The sequence below is a fragment of the Gambusia affinis genome, linkage group LG10 (assembly GCF_019740435.1).
Source record: "Gambusia affinis linkage group LG10, SWU_Gaff_1.0, whole genome shotgun sequence".
In the NCBI taxonomy this organism is placed as follows: domain Eukaryota; kingdom Metazoa; phylum Chordata; class Actinopteri; order Cyprinodontiformes; family Poeciliidae; genus Gambusia; species Gambusia affinis.
In genome coordinates this window covers 28,099,456-28,120,868 of record NC_057877.1, presented here as the reverse complement: position 1 = coordinate 28,120,868, position 21,413 = coordinate 28,099,456, and the positions used below count along the sequence as shown (strand labels likewise).

The 21,413-nt window shown below is 35.2% G+C and overlaps 1 protein-coding gene across 3 annotated transcripts in view; it reads left to right on the top strand.

Moving 5' to 3' along the window:
* fnbp1l (formin binding protein 1-like) overlaps nucleotides 1–20,131 on the top strand; it is a 63,312-nt gene extending 43,181 nt beyond the window's left edge. For 2 of the 3 annotated variants that reach the window (XM_044130584.1, XM_044130586.1), the window contains exons 8-17: nucleotides 272–376; nucleotides 1,195–1,323; nucleotides 2,640–2,786; nucleotides 2,873–3,094; nucleotides 8,760–8,869; nucleotides 9,037–9,169; nucleotides 10,012–10,106; nucleotides 10,797–10,990; nucleotides 12,000–12,037; nucleotides 13,053–15,489. In XM_044130584.1, coding sequence (XP_043986519.1) covers nucleotides 272–376; nucleotides 1,195–1,323; nucleotides 2,640–2,786; nucleotides 2,873–3,094; nucleotides 8,760–8,869; nucleotides 9,037–9,169; nucleotides 10,012–10,106; nucleotides 10,797–10,990; nucleotides 12,000–12,037; nucleotides 13,053–13,193 — 1,314 coding nt within the window. In that variant the 3' untranslated portion in view covers nucleotides 13,194–15,489. Of the gene's footprint in view, nucleotides 1–271; nucleotides 377–1,194; nucleotides 1,324–2,639; nucleotides 2,787–2,872; nucleotides 3,095–8,759; nucleotides 8,870–9,036; nucleotides 9,170–10,011; nucleotides 10,107–10,796; nucleotides 10,991–11,999; nucleotides 12,038–13,052; nucleotides 15,490–15,867 lie in introns of those variants that run through there. The other variant, XM_044130585.1, reaches the window with a different exon arrangement.
* The last annotated feature ends 1,282 nt before the right edge of the window (nucleotides 20,132–21,413 follow it).

The window sequence follows — 21,413 nt, the reverse complement described above, 5'->3', positions numbered from 1 at the left end:
ATTTAGTGTTTTGCATTGTAAACTTTATTTGATGTTTTGTAGACTGTGTGACGTTAACTGTGATACCTGGTGACCGGACTGTAATGTCTCAGCTAGTCACTGTTTGCTTTACTGCTGATGTGATCCAGATGGCGCATCAGGAAGTAAACCATCTCTGTGTGATTCATTCACGGATTTTTCTCGTCTCATTTAGCGAGACAGATGCAAATCTGTTGCCGATGAATATTTTTGGTGTTTGAAATAAACTGGACGCTCTTTTTTTCCCTTTTAGAGTAAAAAGAAGTTTGAGAGGGAGTGCAGAGAAGCAGAGAAAGCGCAGATTACCTACGACCGGCTAGATAACGACATCAACGCCACCAAGTCAGAGGTGGAGAAGGTAAGCTGCTTCCACCTGCAGAGCCTTCGCATCATTTATCTAGATTATCGGGTAAATCTTTCCTAAGTTTTCACTGATTTGTAGTGAAAATTTTGGTTTAGTTTCTTGATACTCTTGAAATATGATAAAACTAACCCACAAATAACTTTTCAGCAAGATATAGCAGCTTTTTTAAGTAAAGAACTCCTTATAATAGCAGAAAAAGTATTATAAAGCAGATTATTTCACTTACAACAAGACAATTTCCCATGTTATAAGTGAAATAATCTGCTAGAATTTGGTTGCTAGGTAACAGGCTGGCTTGGCTGGGGTTGCTAGGTAACGGCACAGTGCCTGTCACTTAAGAAATAAGTGAAGTAAAATGCCAGTGGGACTAGTGCTTTTTCATCAGTATTAAAGAGTTATTGACTAAAACAGGTTCTTATATCTTTCTGAAAAATTACTTATGAGTTTGTTTTGTTTTTTTAAAGTGTAGTAAGATATTTGCAGTAGAGACTAGACCAAAAATATTTTGTGTTTTTGCAGTGTACATGCTGACTTTGTTCTGTGGTTTGAATAAAGATGAAAAAGGAAATTATTTATTCTTAAATCATTATCTTAAGGTCTTATGCGTCGTTCCATCTTTGGAAACATTGTTTAACATCACAGTTTGGACATTTTAGCCCACGTTTCTTTGCAACATTGTTTCAGTTCAACTGGATTGGAAAGTTTTTCGGTTTAAATTGCCTGTTATTTTCACTTTCTGAATCTTTAGGCTTTAGGTTGCCTTTAGTGGATCACTTCTGTGATTTTCCTCAATTACATGACTAACTGTTCAGGCTAAAGCCCAGCTCTACACGCGGACTCACATGGCGGACGAGAGTAAAAACGAATATGCTGCTCAGCTCCAGAACTTCAACGGAGAGCAATGGAAACATTTTAATAACGCCATACCACAAATCTTTAAGGTAAATAAAACAATTCAATCATTCTTACTCACTTTATAATTTCTTTATCTTTGTATTTTTTAAGTGTTTATTACTTTTAAAAGCCTCGTTGTGTCATGATTTGCTGTTAAGAGGTGGTGAGGAAGATGCTGAGGTTGGGATGAAGAAACGATAATTTAATGATCCAAAACACACAATAATCCAGGCGGCACAGATGAGTGGAAAGCTAATGCTCATAACTGGTAGTAACTGGAAATAACTGACAGCAGACAAGACGTCTGACTAGACAGATTGAGAAATACGATGAGGAACTCAGGTGGCATTAAATACACAGAGGGTAATCAGGGAACGAGACACAGCTGGGAACAATAAAGGGGTAGACAGGACAACCTAACTTAACACAGAGAAAAAACCAAAACCTTACACTTTGTTGCTTATATTCAGCCTCAGTATACATGAAGAGTGTTTGTTTTTTAAATTACAGATAAATTAAATTCCATAGATGCAATATATTTATGTGCGTGAATAGAATTGGGTTTGTTTTATTTATTTATGTCACCTACTTCACTTATGTTTGGAAATGAGTTTGTGGATTTATTAAACGTTTAAACTTGATCTACAAAGTTTGGCTTCATTGGAAACAAATAACAGTGTGTTTGGCAACATGAGCATAAAATCTCACCATGAACATTCAAGATGGAGCAAAACTGGATATAACAGCATTACTCTGCTTTTATAGCCACAAAAGTGGGCGGGGCCAAGAGTCTGAGGGGCGGGGCCAAGTGTGGGATTTAGCAAGGTTTGCTTAGCGAGTTTTCAGACCCCGTTAGCAACTTTTTATCAAAACAAGCAACAAAACTTACTTGCTTTGAGCCTTTCTTGCATGTTTGATAAATACTTTAATCAAATTAATTTTGCAGCTGTGCAAAATGACTGGTTGAGCCGAGCTCCGCCTTCGAGGCGCAGCTCCTCCCCCAATCAGCTCCTTCAGACTAGCCAGCAGCAATTAGCAAACACCTGCTGAGCTCCTTATATGAAAATATATATAAAGACGTTGCTAAAGTGTTAATAGAGGAGCCATGTTGGGATGACTTCCTGAAGGCGGAGCTTCAGAAAAAGTAGGAGTTTTTAAAGAGACAGAGACCCAATTTCAAGGAGTTAAATCAGGAAGTAAAATAACACCTGACTTTGTGCTATAAAATGGCACTATGAGCCTGGAAAATATGATACTACCCCTTTAAATGAAATGCTGAATGCTTGTGATGAGGAACCTGCTTTCTTTCAGATGTTGTGTTTGTCTCAGTGTCTTTTTTATTCATATTTTCCTCTGTATGCAGAATCTCCAAGGCATGGACGAACGGCGAACAGTAAAACTCGGTGAAACGTATCGAAGCTTTGCGGAGGCGGAGCGGCGAGTCATTCCCATCATCACCAAATGTCTGGATGGGATGGTTTCTGCTGCCAAGGCTGTCGACGAGCAGCGGGTACCAAACTGAAAACATCAACCTTCAAGAAACAAACCCAATCCCGTTGAAACTTTTCCCTCAGTTTCCATTTTCAATCCTCCCAGGACTCGACTATCGTGGTGGAGTCGTTTAAATCCGGCTTCGAACCACCGGGTGACTTTCCGTTTGAGGACTTCAGTCAGAACTTGAGCAGGACGGGTTCGGACGGGACCATCAGCAACACGCCGAAAGGCGAGAAAGAGCTGGCTCCGGTGCCGCGCTCCGAAGCAAAACACACGATAAGCAAAGGCAAGAATAAACTCTGGCTGTTTGGGAAGAAACCGAAGGTATGCCTGACATACTTTAATTATTCCATACTCATCTGTTTCAAACAAACACTTTGTTTCTGTTAATCATTATGATTTTCTGGTAGCAGTTAATGAAAGTACAATATTTAAAAGTGGAATTTTACATCAAACCAATAAAAAACTGGTTTGAAAACAGAAGAAATGTTGGATTAATAAAAAAGTATGTTTAGCTCGTGTTTAAAGGTTATTTTCAAAAGTTATTTTACGCTAACAAGCTGTATTCTAATTTATTCAGTATGGCTGCGTATCATAAAAGATTAATACATTTAATTATTTACATAATTAGAAACCCTAATGTGTTATTTTTTATTCTGAAACAGGACAGAACAGTAACAGAAACTTTAAGTATTTAGCTGTATTTGAAACGATGCAGGATGAACACAAACGATTCTTCAAAAATGTTGAAATTCAATTTGTAACAGAAAAGGAGCTAGGATCTCATGGGACCATGCTAAAAAAAAAAGTTGTTGTGTTTTTGCGCTATTTAAAACTGCAATGACGAACATAACATATATTTTAATTGTTTCAAAGTCTTCCTTGACTTAAAATATACATGCTGTGATTAAAAAGTCTCTTTCATTCCTGAGGTTCCTAGTAGCTCTAATTAGCATCATACCTAAATTTACACTAATGTAGGTACAAAGTTCATATTAATCATCATTAAGTAATTTCACATATAATTGGCAGCTAAAACATGTTTTGTTTGTTCAATTCTACATAAATTCAGGCATTAAGAGGTTAAATATTAAATAACAAAACTCGTCTCTCTTCTTTTATGTTTCTATGTTTGTCACATTGTCCAATATTTCTATGGTCTGTTTATTAAGTTTTGTTTCAGTGGTTTTCCTTGAGAAAATGTTGCATTAAATGTTGTTTTACTTCCACTTTGACCAACTTCCTGTTCGGTTTTGGAGTTATTTCAAAATTATTTTTCCAGTTTCACAGCCATACCTTCCAATTTGCTGCCGTTTTTGGACCCTGACCCTCTGCTAAGGCACGCCGTTGGTCACTGATTAACCTGCTGCAGTTGGTTCATGTTTAACCAATCAGCTGCTTCATGGTATCAGCGATCTGTTTGATAGATGGGGCGTGTGTTTGTGTACATGCAGCAGTTTGTTCAACACTCTGATCAGACGTAAGGACAGATTAAGGTTCTCTGGGATTGAGATTGACGCTGGTTTTTAGCTCCATCTGAATGAGCCAGCCTCGGAAAGCACAGAAGAAGAAATGCGAAAACAGGAAACCAGTCTGGATCTGGACTTTATCTGACTTTAAAATATTTTTAATTTGAAATATGTAGTTTCTTATCAGCTAATATTAGTTAAAAGTTTTAAAATAAATACGTTGTTTTTAGTACAGTAGCATAATCTCACACTGACATTCAATTAGATACATTTAATCCCTGTTGTTTTGTACGTTATCAGAAACACTGTTTGCACATAATTACTTTGAAATCAACAGTAATTTTTTTTTAATTCTTATTTTCCATTTTGTTTTAAGTTGATTGGAGTTTTTAAAAATTTCTATTTAGGTATCAAGAGCTTTCATTATTCCTTCAGGATTTTGCTCTTTGTTTTGTTAATTATTTTATTTTTTTAGTGCAATCAAAACATTGCAGCGGCTTTCGAAATATGTTAAATATGAAACTATTTCCAAAATATACGTATATAAGAAAAGAGGAAAAAAGAAAATAACAAGCAGACATATTGGAGACACAAACTTAATTCAGATGTAGGAAGTAGATTTACCAAAAATAAAGAGTGTAGCGAAACTTTCTGGAGTGTTTTTGTGAAAATGGCCGACTCACTCCCACATATCTAAACAATGGAAGCTAAAGCTAAAGCTAACAGCTGTTTTATTCTGACTTCCTGTCCAGTCCCCATCTTTTCTCCCTCCTCCGCCACCTTCTTCCTCCCATCATCATCATCATCAGTGGTCCGTCTCCCAATTCTTCCCCACGTCGCGCTTCGGCTCCGACCTTGTAAGCCACTATCTGTCAGAGATTAAGACTACAGTACCCAGAATCCCTCAGAACATAAGAGGTTTGAGAAGAGGGGTGAGACACGACGTGTCCATGAGTTTGAAACCGGTTTGTTTTTATTTCTGTTTTCATTGTTTTCTATCGTTTCTTTTCAGGATGTCTGCAAGAAAAGGTTCTGATTTTCTATAAAACGTCTCAAATGTTTCGGCATCCTAAACTGAATTATGATGATGTAATACGGAGGTGTTCAAAGTGTGGTCAGTGGGCCAGCTGTGGCCCGAGGACTGATTTTGTGCGGCCCTCATCTGTAATTAAAAAATTATACAAATTTGGAGACTTTTAATTTGTAATTTTCTTACAGTGGAAAATGTAAAGTGCAACATAAAGTGTTTGTCTTTTTATAACTGAGCTTTAACAAAATGTAAAATCATGTTTATATACTGAAACGATGCACTCAAATCAGCTTTTATTTAACTTCTTAAACTTTACTAACTATGATAAACATTTTGAAAGAAGATTAAACAAATCCTGTTCCTATTATTGGAAACGGAGCCGAAAAGAAACTGAAAACTAGATGCTTTTATCTTGATACAGTAAAAGTTCTGAATTTACAAAGGCGTATTTTGGCCATTGTAGATATAAAGGAAAAAAAATAGAGTACCGAATTTCCAAAATAAAAAAATTTGCGAGTAATCTCAGAATTTTTCAGAAATAAAATTGGAAATTTTTGAGAATTTTTAACTTTTGAAACTCACAAAATTCCAAAAGTGAAAATTTTTTGACATTTTTTCTAGAGAATTTCTGAGATGAATCCCAGTTTCTGAGTTTTTTGGAGGAAATTTACTTCATTATTGTTATTATTTATTCATAATGGCAATACAATTTTGAAACTACTATAAATATCAATTTTTTAAAAATCTGGCTTCTTTATTTGCCTGATTTTTGTTTTTATTTGGCCTTTGATTAATTTTGCCCAAACAATTTTGGTCCAAATGATAAAAAATGTAATATTACCCAACAGCTTGCAGACACCTTGTTTTTTCTTGTTTTCCCTCTTTTCTTTTTGATTCATTTTGTTGTTTTTGTGTGATTCTTGTCTGAAAGACGGAGGTTTTTGTCCAATCAGAGCCGCGGATCCCTGCTGATTGACGGTGTGCTGCTGGTTTTTGGGTGGATGTTTGCTGTGTTTTTGCTTCGCTGGTGCATGTGGAGAGGCGATAAACAAACAAACGGGCCGAGATTATTTTAAAGATGTTGGTTTGGCTTCAGCCTGCGGTTCTGTTTGAGAGCTGAGAAAACAGCTTTGAGCCTCAGATGGAAAATTCACCATAAACTGGTGAATAACACTCAGACTCGGCGCCAAGAGAAATCTGGGACCGGCTGAATATCATGGCTGAAAAGCTTTTATTATATTTACCTCAGATAATTAGCAGGGAGGGTATGTAGTGAACACTAAATAAAGGGTGAATCTGCAGCTAGAAAAGCTCAGCCGTCTCTGATCGGCTTATTATAGCAGATTTATTAATTATTTTTTGGATTAATCGGTTAATAATTAGCAAAAAGTGCTTATAATAGATGTTTTTATTAATTTTATTTGTTTACATAATTTGAATCAAGTTAAACTAAAACTGCCACTTGAGAAGTTCTTGGTAGAAAACGGCATGTTTTTGAGTCTCTAGTTAATGATTAACCGATCACTACATTGGTTGGCGATTATTTAAATTAATTGATTAATCGTTATAAATGTTTTTTAAAATTATTAATTCATTTGATTGTTTTTTAATGTTTTTAATGCAAATATTGTTGTTTTTTAACTCAGGTTTCTGAATATTTAGCATCCTGGCTGTAATCTGAACACTAACCGATTGAATTCTTTTATTCGTGATTTTCACTGAAAACTAATCAGAATGTTTCTTTTCTTACTTTAACGATTAATGCTCAGTGGTCGGTCAAGATGGTGAGTCAGTGTGTTGGTGTGTAAAGCAGTAGGAACTCCATTAGTGTCAACACAACCCCAGTAGAGACCCAGCAGTAGGAACTCCATTAGTGTCAACACAACCCCAGTAGAGACCCAGCAGTAGGAACTCCATTAGTGTCAACACAACCCCAGTAGAGACCCAGCAGTAGGAACTCCATTAGTGTCAACACCTCCCAGTAGAGACCCAGCAGTAGGAACCCCATTAGTGTCAACACCTCCCAGTAGAGACCCAGCAGTAGGAACTCCATTAGTGTCAACACCATGCTAATAGAAACCCAGCAATAGGAACTCCATTATTGTCGACACAACCCCAGTACAGACCCAGCAGTAGGAACTACATTAGTGTCGACACAACGCCAGTAGAGACCCAGCAGTAGGAACTCCTTTAGTGTCGACACAACCCCAGTAAAGACCCAGCAGTAGGAACTACATTAGTGTCGACACAACGCCAATAGAGACCCAGCAGTAGGAACTCCATTAGTGTCGACACAACCCCAGTAAAGCTAGAGATTCAGTAGCTGCTGCATCTTTTCAGCTAGAATAGTTCTCCTGTAAAACAGAAGCACAAAGTGTTTTATGTGTCAAACTAAAACTATAATTTGCAGAAATAATACTTTATTCACCTGTAAAGGAGTTCTGCATTATGAAAATTTACAGCAAGGGTGTCCAAAGTGCAGCATGGGGGCCATTTGCTGGTTTGATTTTGTGTGACCCATAATTGAGACAAATTTGGTTTCAAAAACTTTTACCTTTTCTTTCAATTTGGATAAAACTACAGCACACAAATTGAAATCTTCTGACTAAAATATCAGATACAACACAAAGTATTCATCTGTTACTAACCCTTTTTTCTGCTTTTCCTTTAATTTAAGGATGTATTGGTCTAGTTGTGTCAGTATTTGACACAACTAGACCAATACAATCTATGTTTTTTAGTCTCTTTATTTCTTTAGACTAAAAGTAGTCCATACCGTTTATGAAAAAATAAGTAAATAAATAAAATAAACAAATGGTCGAGTAATAAATCAATTAATCACATAATAAATTACAACAAGCGCAATAATTTCCACTTGCATTGTTAATAATTTTTCTCTTGACCTCAAAGTGTTGTACAGTTCAACTAGATAAATCAAGATAACAATAAGAAAAAAACGTAAATGTATTTAAATGAAAGCATATTTGTATTTAAAACAAAGTTCAAATATACTTAACTGTTTAAATAAAACGCCAAAGAATAAAAATGGATCACAAACATTTAAGCTTCTCGACAGTCTCAGCACTCCGTACATGAAGAGATGAACAGCAGTCGATTTTGGCCCATGTTGCAGAAAGTTTGGACACCCCTTCTTTACATTGGCTGTTCTGCTCCTAACTGTCCTGACTGAACAAATTAAAGACATTTTTATGTGTTTTAGCCAAACTTCTGAATCTATTGGTGTATTTTAGTGTGTCTGTACTGACGCAGAGTTACCAAATACAGCACATTTATGTTTGTGTTTTCTAAAAAAATTGACATTTGATGTCAATTCAGTTGTGTTTCTGTATCTGTTTGGCTCATACTAAACCTGAGATATCGGTATCAGAAGTGAAAAAGTGGACCGGTGTGTTCCTGTGTGTATACACTAACACTGCCTGTAGCGGTGATTTTCTGTGATTTTGTCCTAATTGTGCTTTCTGATCGGCAGGTTCCGTCTCTGGAGGATTTCAGCCACTTGCCTCCTGAGCAGAGGAGGAAGCGGCTGCAGCAGAAGATTGACGAACTGAACCGGGAGCTGCAGAAGGAAACGGATCAGAGGTGAGAGGTCGCCAGCCGAGGCGTCAGGAAGAGCTGCAGGTCCGGCTGCTGAACCTGTTCGTTTCTGAACCTGTTCGTTTCTGAACCTGTTCGTTTCTGAACCTGTTCGTTTCTGAACCTGTTCATTTCTGAACCTGTTCGTTTCTGAACCTGTTCTTTTCTGTCAGGGACGCCTTGAACAAGATGAAGGACGTGTACGAGAAGAACCCGCAGATGGGCGACCCCAACAGCCTGCAGCCCAAGATCTCTGAGACCATCTGCAACATCCAGAAGCTGCGATCAGAAATCCACAAAAACGAGGTTTGATGGTTTTTTCTGGACGACAAATTCTCCTAAACAGTAGGGATGCACCGATTTACTGGCTGGATGATTTCCTTAATTTTGGAATATCGATGATCGGCCGATGCTTATATGTGAAGCCGGTCTTTTCCACCGATCTTATCTTCCTCAGAAAATGAATATAAACCAGCTGCTGTCCTCCTCTGCTCTGCTCTGAGAGGTTTGTCTGACAGACTGTTCCCTCCAGGTCATGTCTGAACATCTTCAGTTAACAACAGTCACCCCACTGTTGCCAACTAAGTGACTTTTTTGCAATATTTAGTGACAAAATTTCAGATTTCAGACAGAAAAAATGGCAGCGGCAAAAATAAGAAGTTTTTTAAAAATGGGTAATTGGTGATCGGCCTGAAAACTGCAATCAGTGCAGTCCTACCCAAAGGTTACTGCAATAAATAATAATGTTGTTGTTTTGTGACCATTTTCATGTAACATGGTAGTAATAATAATGCAAGAACACATTCTCAACAATCAGTAAACTTTAATTTCTAATGAACATTTAACACTGGAACTGGAATACATTTTACAATCCAAAACAACAGATGAAGTCTGTTTAAACAAAACTGTCCTTCAAAATAAGGGCTGGTTGAGACCAAAACACCAGAATGAAGATTTTAATCATCCAGTTTTTGGTAGAAAGAGAAAAATAAGAAATCAAAAAAAGTAAAAATTACTGAGCTTGTCTTAATTTATCGTGTTATTAACTGATTTATTGCTTGTTTGTGATGGTGGAATATGACGTCGTCATCGGCGTACAAACAGATCATCCTAAATCATTCTTGGTCTTTTCGTGGTTCTCTTTGCAGATGTGGCTGTCGGAGGTGGAGGGAAAGCAGAGCTCCAGAGGAGACCGGCGGCACAGCGCAGACAACCACCATCACACGCCTCACGGCAGGGAGAGGTGACCAGCCAGCCGGCGCCACACCTGCCTCTGTTATCCAGAGCTGATTGATCAATCAGATAAATAATCCTCAACTAATTTAGTAATTGATTAATCGTTACCTGAGTTTACAAACTCAAAAAAAACAACAACAAAACAGGCAGTTTGCTGAAAAACAAATCAGAACAGTAATTAACCAAAACTGTACAAAATTATAAACGTTTTGCATTTTAAGATAAAAACTTTTATGTTCTACATTGAAACTCCTTAATCAGCAGATTTAGATATTTAGTAGAAATATTTGAATAAATCCATTTAAATTAAAAGTAGATGTTTCTAAATATTTTTTATTGTGTATTTGAATGAGGACAAGTGTTAAGATGGACTAATAACAACATAAAGGCAATAAAACAGCATTAAATAAATTATCATATATACCAGAAATCATAATATTAACTAAAAACAGACCACATGTTTAAAAAATTTTATTAAATATTTCTAATTTATATTCACAAAATCTGACTTTAATTACAAAAGTAAATCACACAAAAAAAATCATTAAATAAAAGATGTTCAGTATTTATAAATGCACACAGAGCTATTTATTAATACAGTTTATCACTACGTTCTGGAACAACCGGCCCTTTAAGAATGATCTAGATCAGCTCTCCTGCTGTTTTAATTTTTGTTTTTTTGTCTGTTTCCCATCAGCCCTGAGGGCAGCTACAATGATGACACCAACCAGGAGCATCAGACGCCGCATCAGACGCCGCATCGGACGCCGCAGCACCGCCCCACGCAGCCGGCCCAACCCAACCACGACCCGCACGAGTTCGACGACGAGTTCGACGACGACGACCCGCTGCCCGTCATCGGACACTGCAAGGCGCTCTACTCCTTCCACGGTAACTGATGCAGTGCTTAGCTGCGCCACCAGGGGGCGCGCCCGTTTTCTGAGTAACATTTATTCAGATCAGGAAGCAGCAGAAGTTGTGGTTTGTAGGTAGTTTTGTGCTTTTTATGAGATTGTGCGTCTATAAGACTGGTAAGTTACAGTCTGTTTATGGTTACGAAGGATAATATGTGTATTTTATTACTTTGGACATTTTCCGTTTGCTCAATTTGCCCAGAATAAGCTACGGCTAAGCTAAGCTAAGCTAAGTTCCACTTTAAAATGGTGAATTGTATCATGTTTAATTGCTCTGTTTTACTTAATTTAGCTTTATTAATGAGTGAAAAATAAAACTGTAGTGAGAAGAATGTTTCATTTTCATTTACCAAATATAGCTTTCCCTTACCACTGGGCCTACTGGTAAGGTTTAAAAGACGAGTAATATGATTATAATATTTGAAGCTTACAAAATGATGATTGTTTTTGTTATGTGGGCCAAAATTAAGTTAAAATTAATTGCCAAAAAATATAAATAATAATAATAATAATAGAAAGATTACAATAAAAACAAGCAATTCAAGATTTCATTTTCTTTTTTAAATTTTTTTGTAGAAAAGTGTTCATTGTAAATCCAAAACTTTTAAATAGATTTACACATTTTCTGTACAGCAAGACATTTTACCTGGTTTTCAAATTGTTTTGAGCGTCAATAAACAAATTTATTTGAGTAATTTTCTTTGAAAACACTCACCAAGTTTGATAAATTAAATAAAAGCTGATTTAGGCACCACAGAGTTGGTTTTTCAACTTTGCATTTTATAAAAGTTTGGTTATAAAAAGACAAACTGGTCATAAATTTACCCTGATTACAAAGTTTGCATTTAGACGCCCCTGGTTTTGGACAGAATCAGTCAAAAATAACTCAGTTTTTCTTTTCAGACTTTGGAGATTTTAAAGAAAAATGTTTGAATGTTTAGAAATGTGATTTGCATTATGTCTGATGATGTTTCTTTGTTTTGTAGGCCAGAATGAGGGGACACTGATGATGGCAGAGGATGAGGTAATGTTCATCAGTTCTTTGCTTTTTGAACCAATGGCGCCACCTTGTGTTCTCCTGTAAAACAACACGCATGTTTTATCCTGCCTGCAGGGAATTTTTATCCCTGCAAAAACACAAAATGTATTTCAAGATTTTTTTAAATTATTTACAGAGAAAGCCATATCCCCTTGTGTATATATTTATTAAGCATTTAATAATGACAGTATGTATTTATTTTAGTTACACAGAAAACCCCGCTTGCTCATTTGAATGTAAGAACATAAAATTATAAAAAAGTCTGAAATAAAAATGGAGAAACAAAGTCCCTGAAATATTTCAATTTGCTATTTTTTATAATTTATTTGATATCATATTTATTGATAATTCATTGACAACAGCATTTATTTAAGTTTGAATAAAACTGCATTTGCATATAATTTAACGGATCAATGTGGGAATGAAATCCAGAGGTGGACAAAGTTCCCAAAACTTAAACTGAAGAGTAGCACTGCTCTAACATATTTTTACCTTTCCGTCAAGTAAGAGTAAAAATTACAAAATATAATGTTAAGTGGAAATTAAATGACAATAATTTATAAAAGTAACAATCAGGCAAAATAAAATGTTTCTAAATTAGTTTCTTTCAAATAAAAAACTTATGAAACTTCAACAGAAACTGCAGGTGTGTGTCTGGGGAAATTTTGTTTTTCATTCAATGGGTTGGAAATCCAGAAATTTTGCTCAAGTAAGAGCAGAAATACTCCATGATAAAATTACTCTAGTAAAAGTAGAAAGTACAGCGTAGCAAAAACACTCCTAAATGTACATTTAGTCAAAAACAGTTATTCAAGTAAAAGTAACTAGTTACTACCAAACTCTGGAATAATTGGCTTTATTCCAGTTGCAAGTTTGAAAACCAGTTGGGTTCAAACTGGACGCCTTGTTTACGCTTTACTGCAATGAAATATTGAAAGATTTAATGTTTGTTTCTGCCACTTTTCTGCTCACAGCGGCCATGTTGGGCTTTTTGTTGCAGGTGCTGTACATCATCGAAGAGGACAAAGGCGACGGCTGGACGCGGGCGAGGAAGCAGAGCGGCGAGGAAGGCTACGTTCCCACTTCCTACGTAGAAATCACCATCGAGAAAAACAGCAAAGGTGCCGTGACGTACATCTGAGGCGCCGCCTCCTGTCTGTCGTTGCCTCCATGTTTGCCTGTTAGCATCAGCGTGACGCCGTAGCATCCAAACGCCGTCCATCCCCAGGACAACCAGGACAAACCTGCTGAGCTCAGTATCAATCAGATTATCTTACATGACTTTATGTAATATATTAGAAACTTTTTACTTTATTTTTTTTGGATAAAACAATCAAACTCCCTGATTTTAAGCTCTTGTTGTGGGTTTTTTGTGCATTTTTGCACTTTTTTTGTTGTCTGTGCCATCCTGCCGGTTTGTCTTCATTAATGCCATTTTTATGCACACGAGTTCATTTCATGCAGTTTTTTAAGAAGAAACAGAATATTAAGATGACATTTTATGCTTTTCTTCCTGCAAACAATTCTCACCACAAACTGAGCTGCTCACACCTGCAGGTTTCAGGAAAATTTATTTTTATTTTTTTTATTGGCTTTGCAGAGTTTTGTGCAGCTAAGTTCCATAACTATTATAATTAACAACATATAAAAATTTTAGATACTTTCTCTTAGTGTTTATTAATAATTGAACAAAAGGAGTTTTAGTGCCAGGTTCAGAAAAAATAATAAATTCATAATATTATGAGAATAAAGTCGTAATAATACAAGAATGAGGAAAAAACAAATTATGACTTATTTACTTCTGTGAAAAATTATAAAAAATTAAAATGAGGATGCTGAGCACTTTGTGAAGTTAAACTTTGTCTATTTTAGAAATAAGAAAACATCTCATTAAACAACTTTTTATTTTTTAATTTTATGACATTTTTCTGTTAATTTTGTGTCTTTATTCTCTAAAACAAAAAACATTTTTTATTCTGACTCTAATACTCCGTCGTATATTTGTAGAAATTCACTGATCATAATTTTGTTGCTGATTTCTAAAACGTGTTTTTTTTATAAAGGTTTAAGCTAATTTAACTCAGTCGTGTTTCTTATTAAGAATTACAAGATAAGAAGATATTAAAACAGTTTTTCTCTTTCTTGCTGTGAAAAGTTAGTAATTATTAATATTAGAAGTTTATGTCACACAAATTATTCGCTGTAAAGTTCTGTTAATTTGTATCCAATACAAATTAGTTGATTTCTTATTAGCAGAATTACTCAGGCCGACATAACAATATTCTAGAACATATAGATCTTTACTCAAACTGTGAGATTCTCAAATCCAGAATATTTCACTGCAGAAATGTTTTTTAAAAGTGAAACAGTTCACTTTGTTCAGCCTTCCTGTTGTCTGCTCAAAGTCCTGCTCTCTCTCGCTTTCTAGCAGCCAATTTTCTTTTCTTATAAATGGTACCTAACTGTTTCCTCTGATTTAATTTTAAACAAATTACACTTTGGTTTCCGTTTCTAAAGCCAACTTTGAGTTTTCTTCCTTCAGTAACAACTTCACTTCACTGAAGAGTGGTGTCATCAGCACCATTTGTTCATAGATGGTGTATTCGCTGACAGGAAAAGTGTTGGATTTTCTGACCACCAAATGAAAAGTATATTTCTGAAATAATTTTCTGGAGGTGGCATTTAAAATATATATATATTTTTTTTCAAATTCCAAAAACTAGAAAATTTGTGAGAAAATTTTAGTTACATTTTTATTTACAAACCTGAGACAAAACTCTTAATGGGAACCATAATGGGTAAGATATGCAACTTATATGTTAAACAATTGCTATTTCCCTCAAATGTAATGAATATATGCCATTTTCATTTTAAAACTGCTGATGCGGGTTTTTTTATAGATTCTTAGAGTTTCTTGATAGAAGTTGCAGCAGAAATGAAAATTTCCTTGTTTTCTCCACAGTTCATAGTTCAATTTGTGCATAAAAAATGAACAAACATGAGGATTTAAGCTGGTGGTTTGGTGGGGATTCGGTGGCAGGAAGAAAAGCAGCCATGGCATCTTTTAGGATCTGGTTTCATGTTCAGTAAGAAGGATGTTTGTATGAAGTTTGCAGGATTATTTTAATAATTCAGAGTTTATTCTGCTCTGTGTTTCTTTTTGGTTTGTTCCAAATCCAAGCTTTTATTGTCTGTTTGACATAAACAAATTAAAATGAAAATATTTGAAAGAAGATGTGGTGCTTTAGTGTGTGACAACTTAGCTGTAGCTGCGTTTCCATTATAAATGTGTGCAAAACTTTGTCAATATTCAGCAAATATTGAAAAAATGATAAAAATTCACAATTGAAGTGCTTAAATTAAATAAGAAACTCAATTAAATCCCACATGAACACGTTTGTTCACGCAATAATTCATTAAAAATCCTCCTCCTGCCACTTCCTGTTGTCGTCATCTTTGTGGTTTCCGGCAGTAGTAACATCCTTTTGTTGATCATGTGATTCATATGTGAAAAACGTTTTTCCTTTGCAGTTTTATGAAATACATTAATTTCCGTAAAACCACCTAATTTCAGTGCAGGACTTTTTCTTCAAATAAATAAAAAGACTTGGCGTGTTTCCATTAAGCAAATTTGTTTTTGAAATGTCAAATTGTGCATTTATCTGGTCAGTGGAAACGCAGCTAGTGTCGCAGAAAACTTGTTTCTCTGAAAGTTAGAATTTTTTATGTTAAACACAAGATTCTCTCTGTGTTGAAGTTTTTAAGTGCGTTTCTGTTTATTTTTATAACGGTTTCTCTCCTGTTCGTGGCTGCAGGTTCCTGAGGGCTGCAGAGTGGCCGGGCGATTTGATTGGCTGGTGGAGGGCTCACGCTGATAATGATTGGTGGTGGAGGCTGGGGGGCGGGGAGAAGGAGGCCCTGCATGTTTCTGTGCTTTCCATAATCAGCAGAGAGTCAGAGAGATTTCATAAACGACGCCATCTTTGTTTCTGTTCAGTCGCATCCTGATTCGCTCTCACAGTTTGTCTTTTAACGCATCAGCATGAAATTACGTTGAAGAGACGGGTGTTCAAACGGACTGAGTCTCCTAACTCTATCGAAGCTTTTTTCTCATTAAAACAGCTTTTATTTTATAATTTTACGACTGGAATTGAGCTGAAAGTGCAAAAATATATAAAAAAAAACAAATCGGACCATCTTTAAAACATAGAGCAACGTTTGCACATTTCTGGTCGACTTTTCCTCTAACAGGAAAAAAATAACTTTTAGCAAGAGTCTCCTCTGTACAGGAGAAGATTAGGATCACTGAAAAAAATAATTCTGGCTTTAATCTCAGGATTCTGGATTTAATCTCTGAATTTTGGCTTTTTTTCAGAATTTTTAATTTAATCTTAGAATTCTGAATTTAACCAATACGATTAAACTCAGAATTGTTTTAGAATTCATAATAACAATAAAAAAATCAGAATTCTGAATTTATGCTCAGAATTTTAATCTCATAATCCCAACTTCTTTATGATAAATTTGAACTTAATCTTAGAATTTTGAATTTAATCAGAATTTTTTTCAAAATTCTGAGATTAAATTCAGAATCATTATTATTTTTGTTTAGTGGCCCTAATCTTCTTCCGTACCTCTGATTGTTTAGCAGAGAGCCATGTTGAATCCCAGCAGCGCCCGGACTTTGTTTAAGCCGTCTCGGTCTGCTTGCTAACACCATGGGTGCAGCTGTGCTCCATCTGTCTCCTGTCGTCATCTGTGCTCTGTTGGTGATGTCTGCCTGCCTGCCTGAGCCACTCTGCTCCTCATGCCTGCCTTCATCCTCACTAAGTCGCATGTTTTGACGCCATTTTTGATGCTTCCGTTGATCGCCATGTTGTCCTAATGAAGCATGATTTTTTAAATGTTTGTCATTAGACAGACAGCAGGAATCAGGTGAAAACACAACCCTTCCTCCTCCTCTTCCTCTTCCTCTCTGTCTTTGCCTTTCCCTCCTCGGATGTCGTTGCTCCGGTCGACCAGCAGGGGGCAGCCAGAACCAGCTGGACTTCAGCCTTAGAAAACCTTCATGTTGCTTTCATCGTTGACGGATTTTCACACACTCCATTTCCCATCAGGCACCTGGCTTCACTCTTCTCCCTCCTGGACTCTCAACATCAGTTTTTGTGAATGTTTTTGACACACGCGTCATGTACGGAAAGCCAAGTAGGCCAAAAATCCGTCCATGTTACATGCGTCATGTTCTTTTTTTTTCCTTTACTCTGTTGAATTATTTGTACATATAAACATCTGTGTCATGCTGAATGTGTTTCCATGGAGATTGTTTTGTTCCTCAGAGGCGACACGGTTTGAAGAGATGCACTTTGCTCTGAAACAGCGTTTGAACCTGATGAATGAGTGAATGATGTGATATTTGTTTTTCTGAATGACCACTAGGCAAACAAAAAAAATATTTGTTTTGTACTCTTTTTATTCAAAACACTTAATTTTTGCATGATTTGTTTAGATCTTTGATTCATGTCTGAGACACTATTGAACGCTTCAGACTTTTGAGAAATAATCTCTAATCAGCAGCCAGCCGTGATTCTGTTTCTGTTTCTATGATGAAGCTGTGAAATGTGCATTATGACGCTGTAGATGTTCTAACTCCAACTTCCTTATTTTTGTCACTTCATGGCCTCCGTATCTCTAATCAGGGCTTAAATTAGCTTCTCTGTTGCCTTTATGCAAGCTTTTACCTTGAAACTTTTTCTTAAACATTCAGAAAATGTAAGCAAATCAGCCTGGAAATGATTTTTACAATATTCTTCTGACTTCTTGCAGAATGAAGCGAATTAAAAATGCCAGTTTCTGGAGCCGGACAGATTAATTTAATGCATCTTGTTGCAACGTAAGCAATGACTTTGTGTTTCCTTACTTACTGTGTACACTTAAAGTACGTAACTCTCATTAAAATGAATTTTTTTTTACATATTTGTTAAAACTCATGTTTTGACAGTTTGAGACGCATAATCTGTAAAAACATCAACCTCCCTGAGCTGCTTCAGCCGTCTGAAGAAAAGCACCAAAAACAACCAATAAGAGACAGGAGGCGGAGCTTAGTGCTCTCAATCAATCTCATGTACTCGCTGATCAATGTGTTAATGGCAGAGAAACAACTTGGAGGAAAAACCGTCAGGAAAAAGCTGTACGTTAGCGCAGCGTAAGGGCTGTGATTGACAGCGTTAAGCCCCGCCTCCTGCTTCTGATTGGTTGTTTCTAGTTGGCAGAAGACAGGAACAACATTTTTTTTTGTTTTTCATATAAAACTGTCACAACATGAGTTTCAATAAATGTGGAATAGAATATTTTTTAATGAAATTTAAGACGCTTCAGCTTTAAGCCCAAAGTTTTTCTCGTCTCTGTCAGGATGTCGATTCATCAAGACGTTTGTCTTAAAACATTTAGACAACAAAACTTTGTAGTTTATATTTTATGCATTAATAAAGTACATTATGCTAAATATTTACACCCTTGTCAAAATTGAGTGGAAAACAATTTAACGTTGCAGGAGTTTTTTTCGGTAATGATTTCATGAATTTTGGGAGATCAGCCATCGCCCCAAGCAAAGATGGCGCTGTTGCCGACTTTGAAATTTTGTTGGGATACTTGGCAACTTTTCAGGCAAATTGGTTCTGGCCAAAATCTGAATCATCAGGCCAGAAATCTGCAGTCGGTGCATTTCTAGTTTCCACTTTGATTATCTCCACGTATATAAAGTCGGATGTCCTCCGTACCATCACCCTAATCTTTAGCTCCCTCCACAGGTTCTTTAGTTAGGACACTAAAACCTTACTACTGCCTGCTAGAAGAAACACGTTTAAACGTCCAAAACTAAATCTGAGTTGGGTTTGAATCGTTTTGGGGTTAATTATAAACTCATTTCTTTAAACATTGAAAAAGAATTTGCATAATTTTGTGTATTATAATGCAGTGAAACCTTCTATCCTAATTCGTTTTTAAAGCTTTTCTGTGTTTTAATGTCTTATAAATCATTCCTGACCTAAATGTCTTCCAACTGGTAGCAAAAATAATAAAGTCCAAAGATTTACAAGTTTTTGTTGTGTGAAAGAAAAAGAAGGAGCAGGAAATGTTCTGCACAAAAACCTGAAAGAAGAAAATGTTTTTTCTTTCTAGTGTTTTGGGAGAAACATTAAACTTTTGTTTCAAACGTATAAACCTGCAGTAAGTTCTTGTACTGGAAGCCACTGTGATCGTGATCCTGCAATAAACCCGACAAATTCTCTGTCTGGTTCTGTTTTTTTCTCCAAAATCCTGTGAAAACTTTGAGACTCATTTTAGATAGAAAAAACAAAAATGATCACCAGAAAATTAAGACATTTTTTAGATTAATCTCAGACATTTTGAAGAAAATTTGAGTTTCAAAAGTCAAAAATTTGAGAAGAAATGGAAATATCAGAAATTGAAAAGTTGAAAATATGAGACAAAAAAAAATTAATTTTGAGATCTCAGAAATTTTCTAGGAAAAAGACAAATTTCTGAGTGAAAAGTTTAAAATTTTGAGAAAATAACGTGGAACTTTCTGAGTTTCAAAAGTCAAAAATTTCTAACCTGAATCTGCATTTTCCATTTTTTTCCTAAAATAAAAATATATAAAAAATATTTGGTTTATTTTAGCAAATTTGTGACTTCAAATTAAAAAAAAATCTCCACCTTTTTTCAAGAAAAAAATCTGACACTAATCTAAAAATTCAGTTTTTCTGTTTGACTTTTCAAACTCTGAAGAGAATTTCAAACCTTTTTGTTTTTATAACAATTTCTACATTTTTTTGGGTGAAATTTTCTCCAGTTTTTGTTTCTACAGTGGCTCCAATATGCCGGTCAGAACATTTTTGCAGTAATTGAACCCAGAAGCAGGCAGAAAAATGTAAATCTGTTCTCCGGATGCTGTAACCATGGCAGCACTTCATGCTCCATATTGTGCATATTTTTTTATTTTCCTTGAATATTGTCGAATACTTTGAACATAATTCTCCTTGTTGAAAATGTCGCTCTAATAAAACAAACATAAAACCATGATAGTATTTTGTGTAAAAGCAAATATTTTGTCATGCAACCCTGAATGGAAACCAGATGAGTTAGATCATAAACCGTATTTATTACATTTTACTACATTCATAATATAAACATTAAAATTAACTTTTTTACAGTCTTAAAATATTTACAGTCTAATATGTTTTAAATATGTACAACTTTAATATCACAATGCATTTTAGTGATTTTATTTTTAGTAAATTAAATAAAATCTTCATAGATACATGTGATTTTTGTTCAGTTCTGACTTAAAAAAAAACTATTTTACCTTTTTTTGGCTCCATATTTTATAAAAACAGCCATTTCTACTTCATTCTTATCCACTAAAAATATGGTCGCGCACTAAATTTAAAGAAAAAAAATTGAGAAATTAATCTTTTTCATTTTTTGATTCTGTTGATCAACATCAAGTGAATTTCAGACGTTTTTCCTCCCCATTTATTTGTAAAATCAGGGCTCATATTTTAGCCAAGAGATGAAAATTTACAATAATTTTTGAGGAATTTTGCAAAAGGAAATGGGTTTATTCACATCTTAGCTCTGTAAAAGTTGTTTAAAATGGGTAATTTAGCAAAAGAAATGCAGATAAAGACCCGTCGTCTATTATTGGACCGGTCCTGTCCAGTGTATTCTGCATTTTAACATTTTTAATCAAGCAAAGTTTTGAGAAAAGTAAATAAAATCAACTGGAAACGTTGATTTTGACGTGCCAGCACGTCATCCGCCCTCAGACAGTTTGCATTATATCAACTTAATTTAGAATTTAAATTTAAATGAATTTAATAGAATTAGACAAGACATATAAGCCTGCAGTATTTAACAATAATTTGGTTTTCTGTTCATCTTTTGTGAAATTTCACCATCCTGTTTCTCAGTGTATTGTCTGTAGCTTTAGTTCTTTCTATGGGAGACTGATCCTGCCAAAATTAATAATAAATATAGAAAGAAAGAAATGGCTTGATAAAGTAATTAAGTTTTGCATAAAGAAGAACTTTCCCATTTATTTGATTGGGCGGTGTAACATAAGTTAATATTTGTCATTTTCAACAGTAGTAATTTAACATTAGAAGGAAAAAAATAACAAGAAAAATAATAAATTGTGAATAAATGAAAAGGAGGGAAAATGGAAATACAAAATTTTACAGGTGAAAATAAATCAAGTGTATAAAAAAATTACAGCAAATTAAAAAATTTTAATAAAAAAAAATGAAAAAATATCTAAAGAAAGAGCAAATAAATAATGAAATAAATTAAACTAATAAAACAA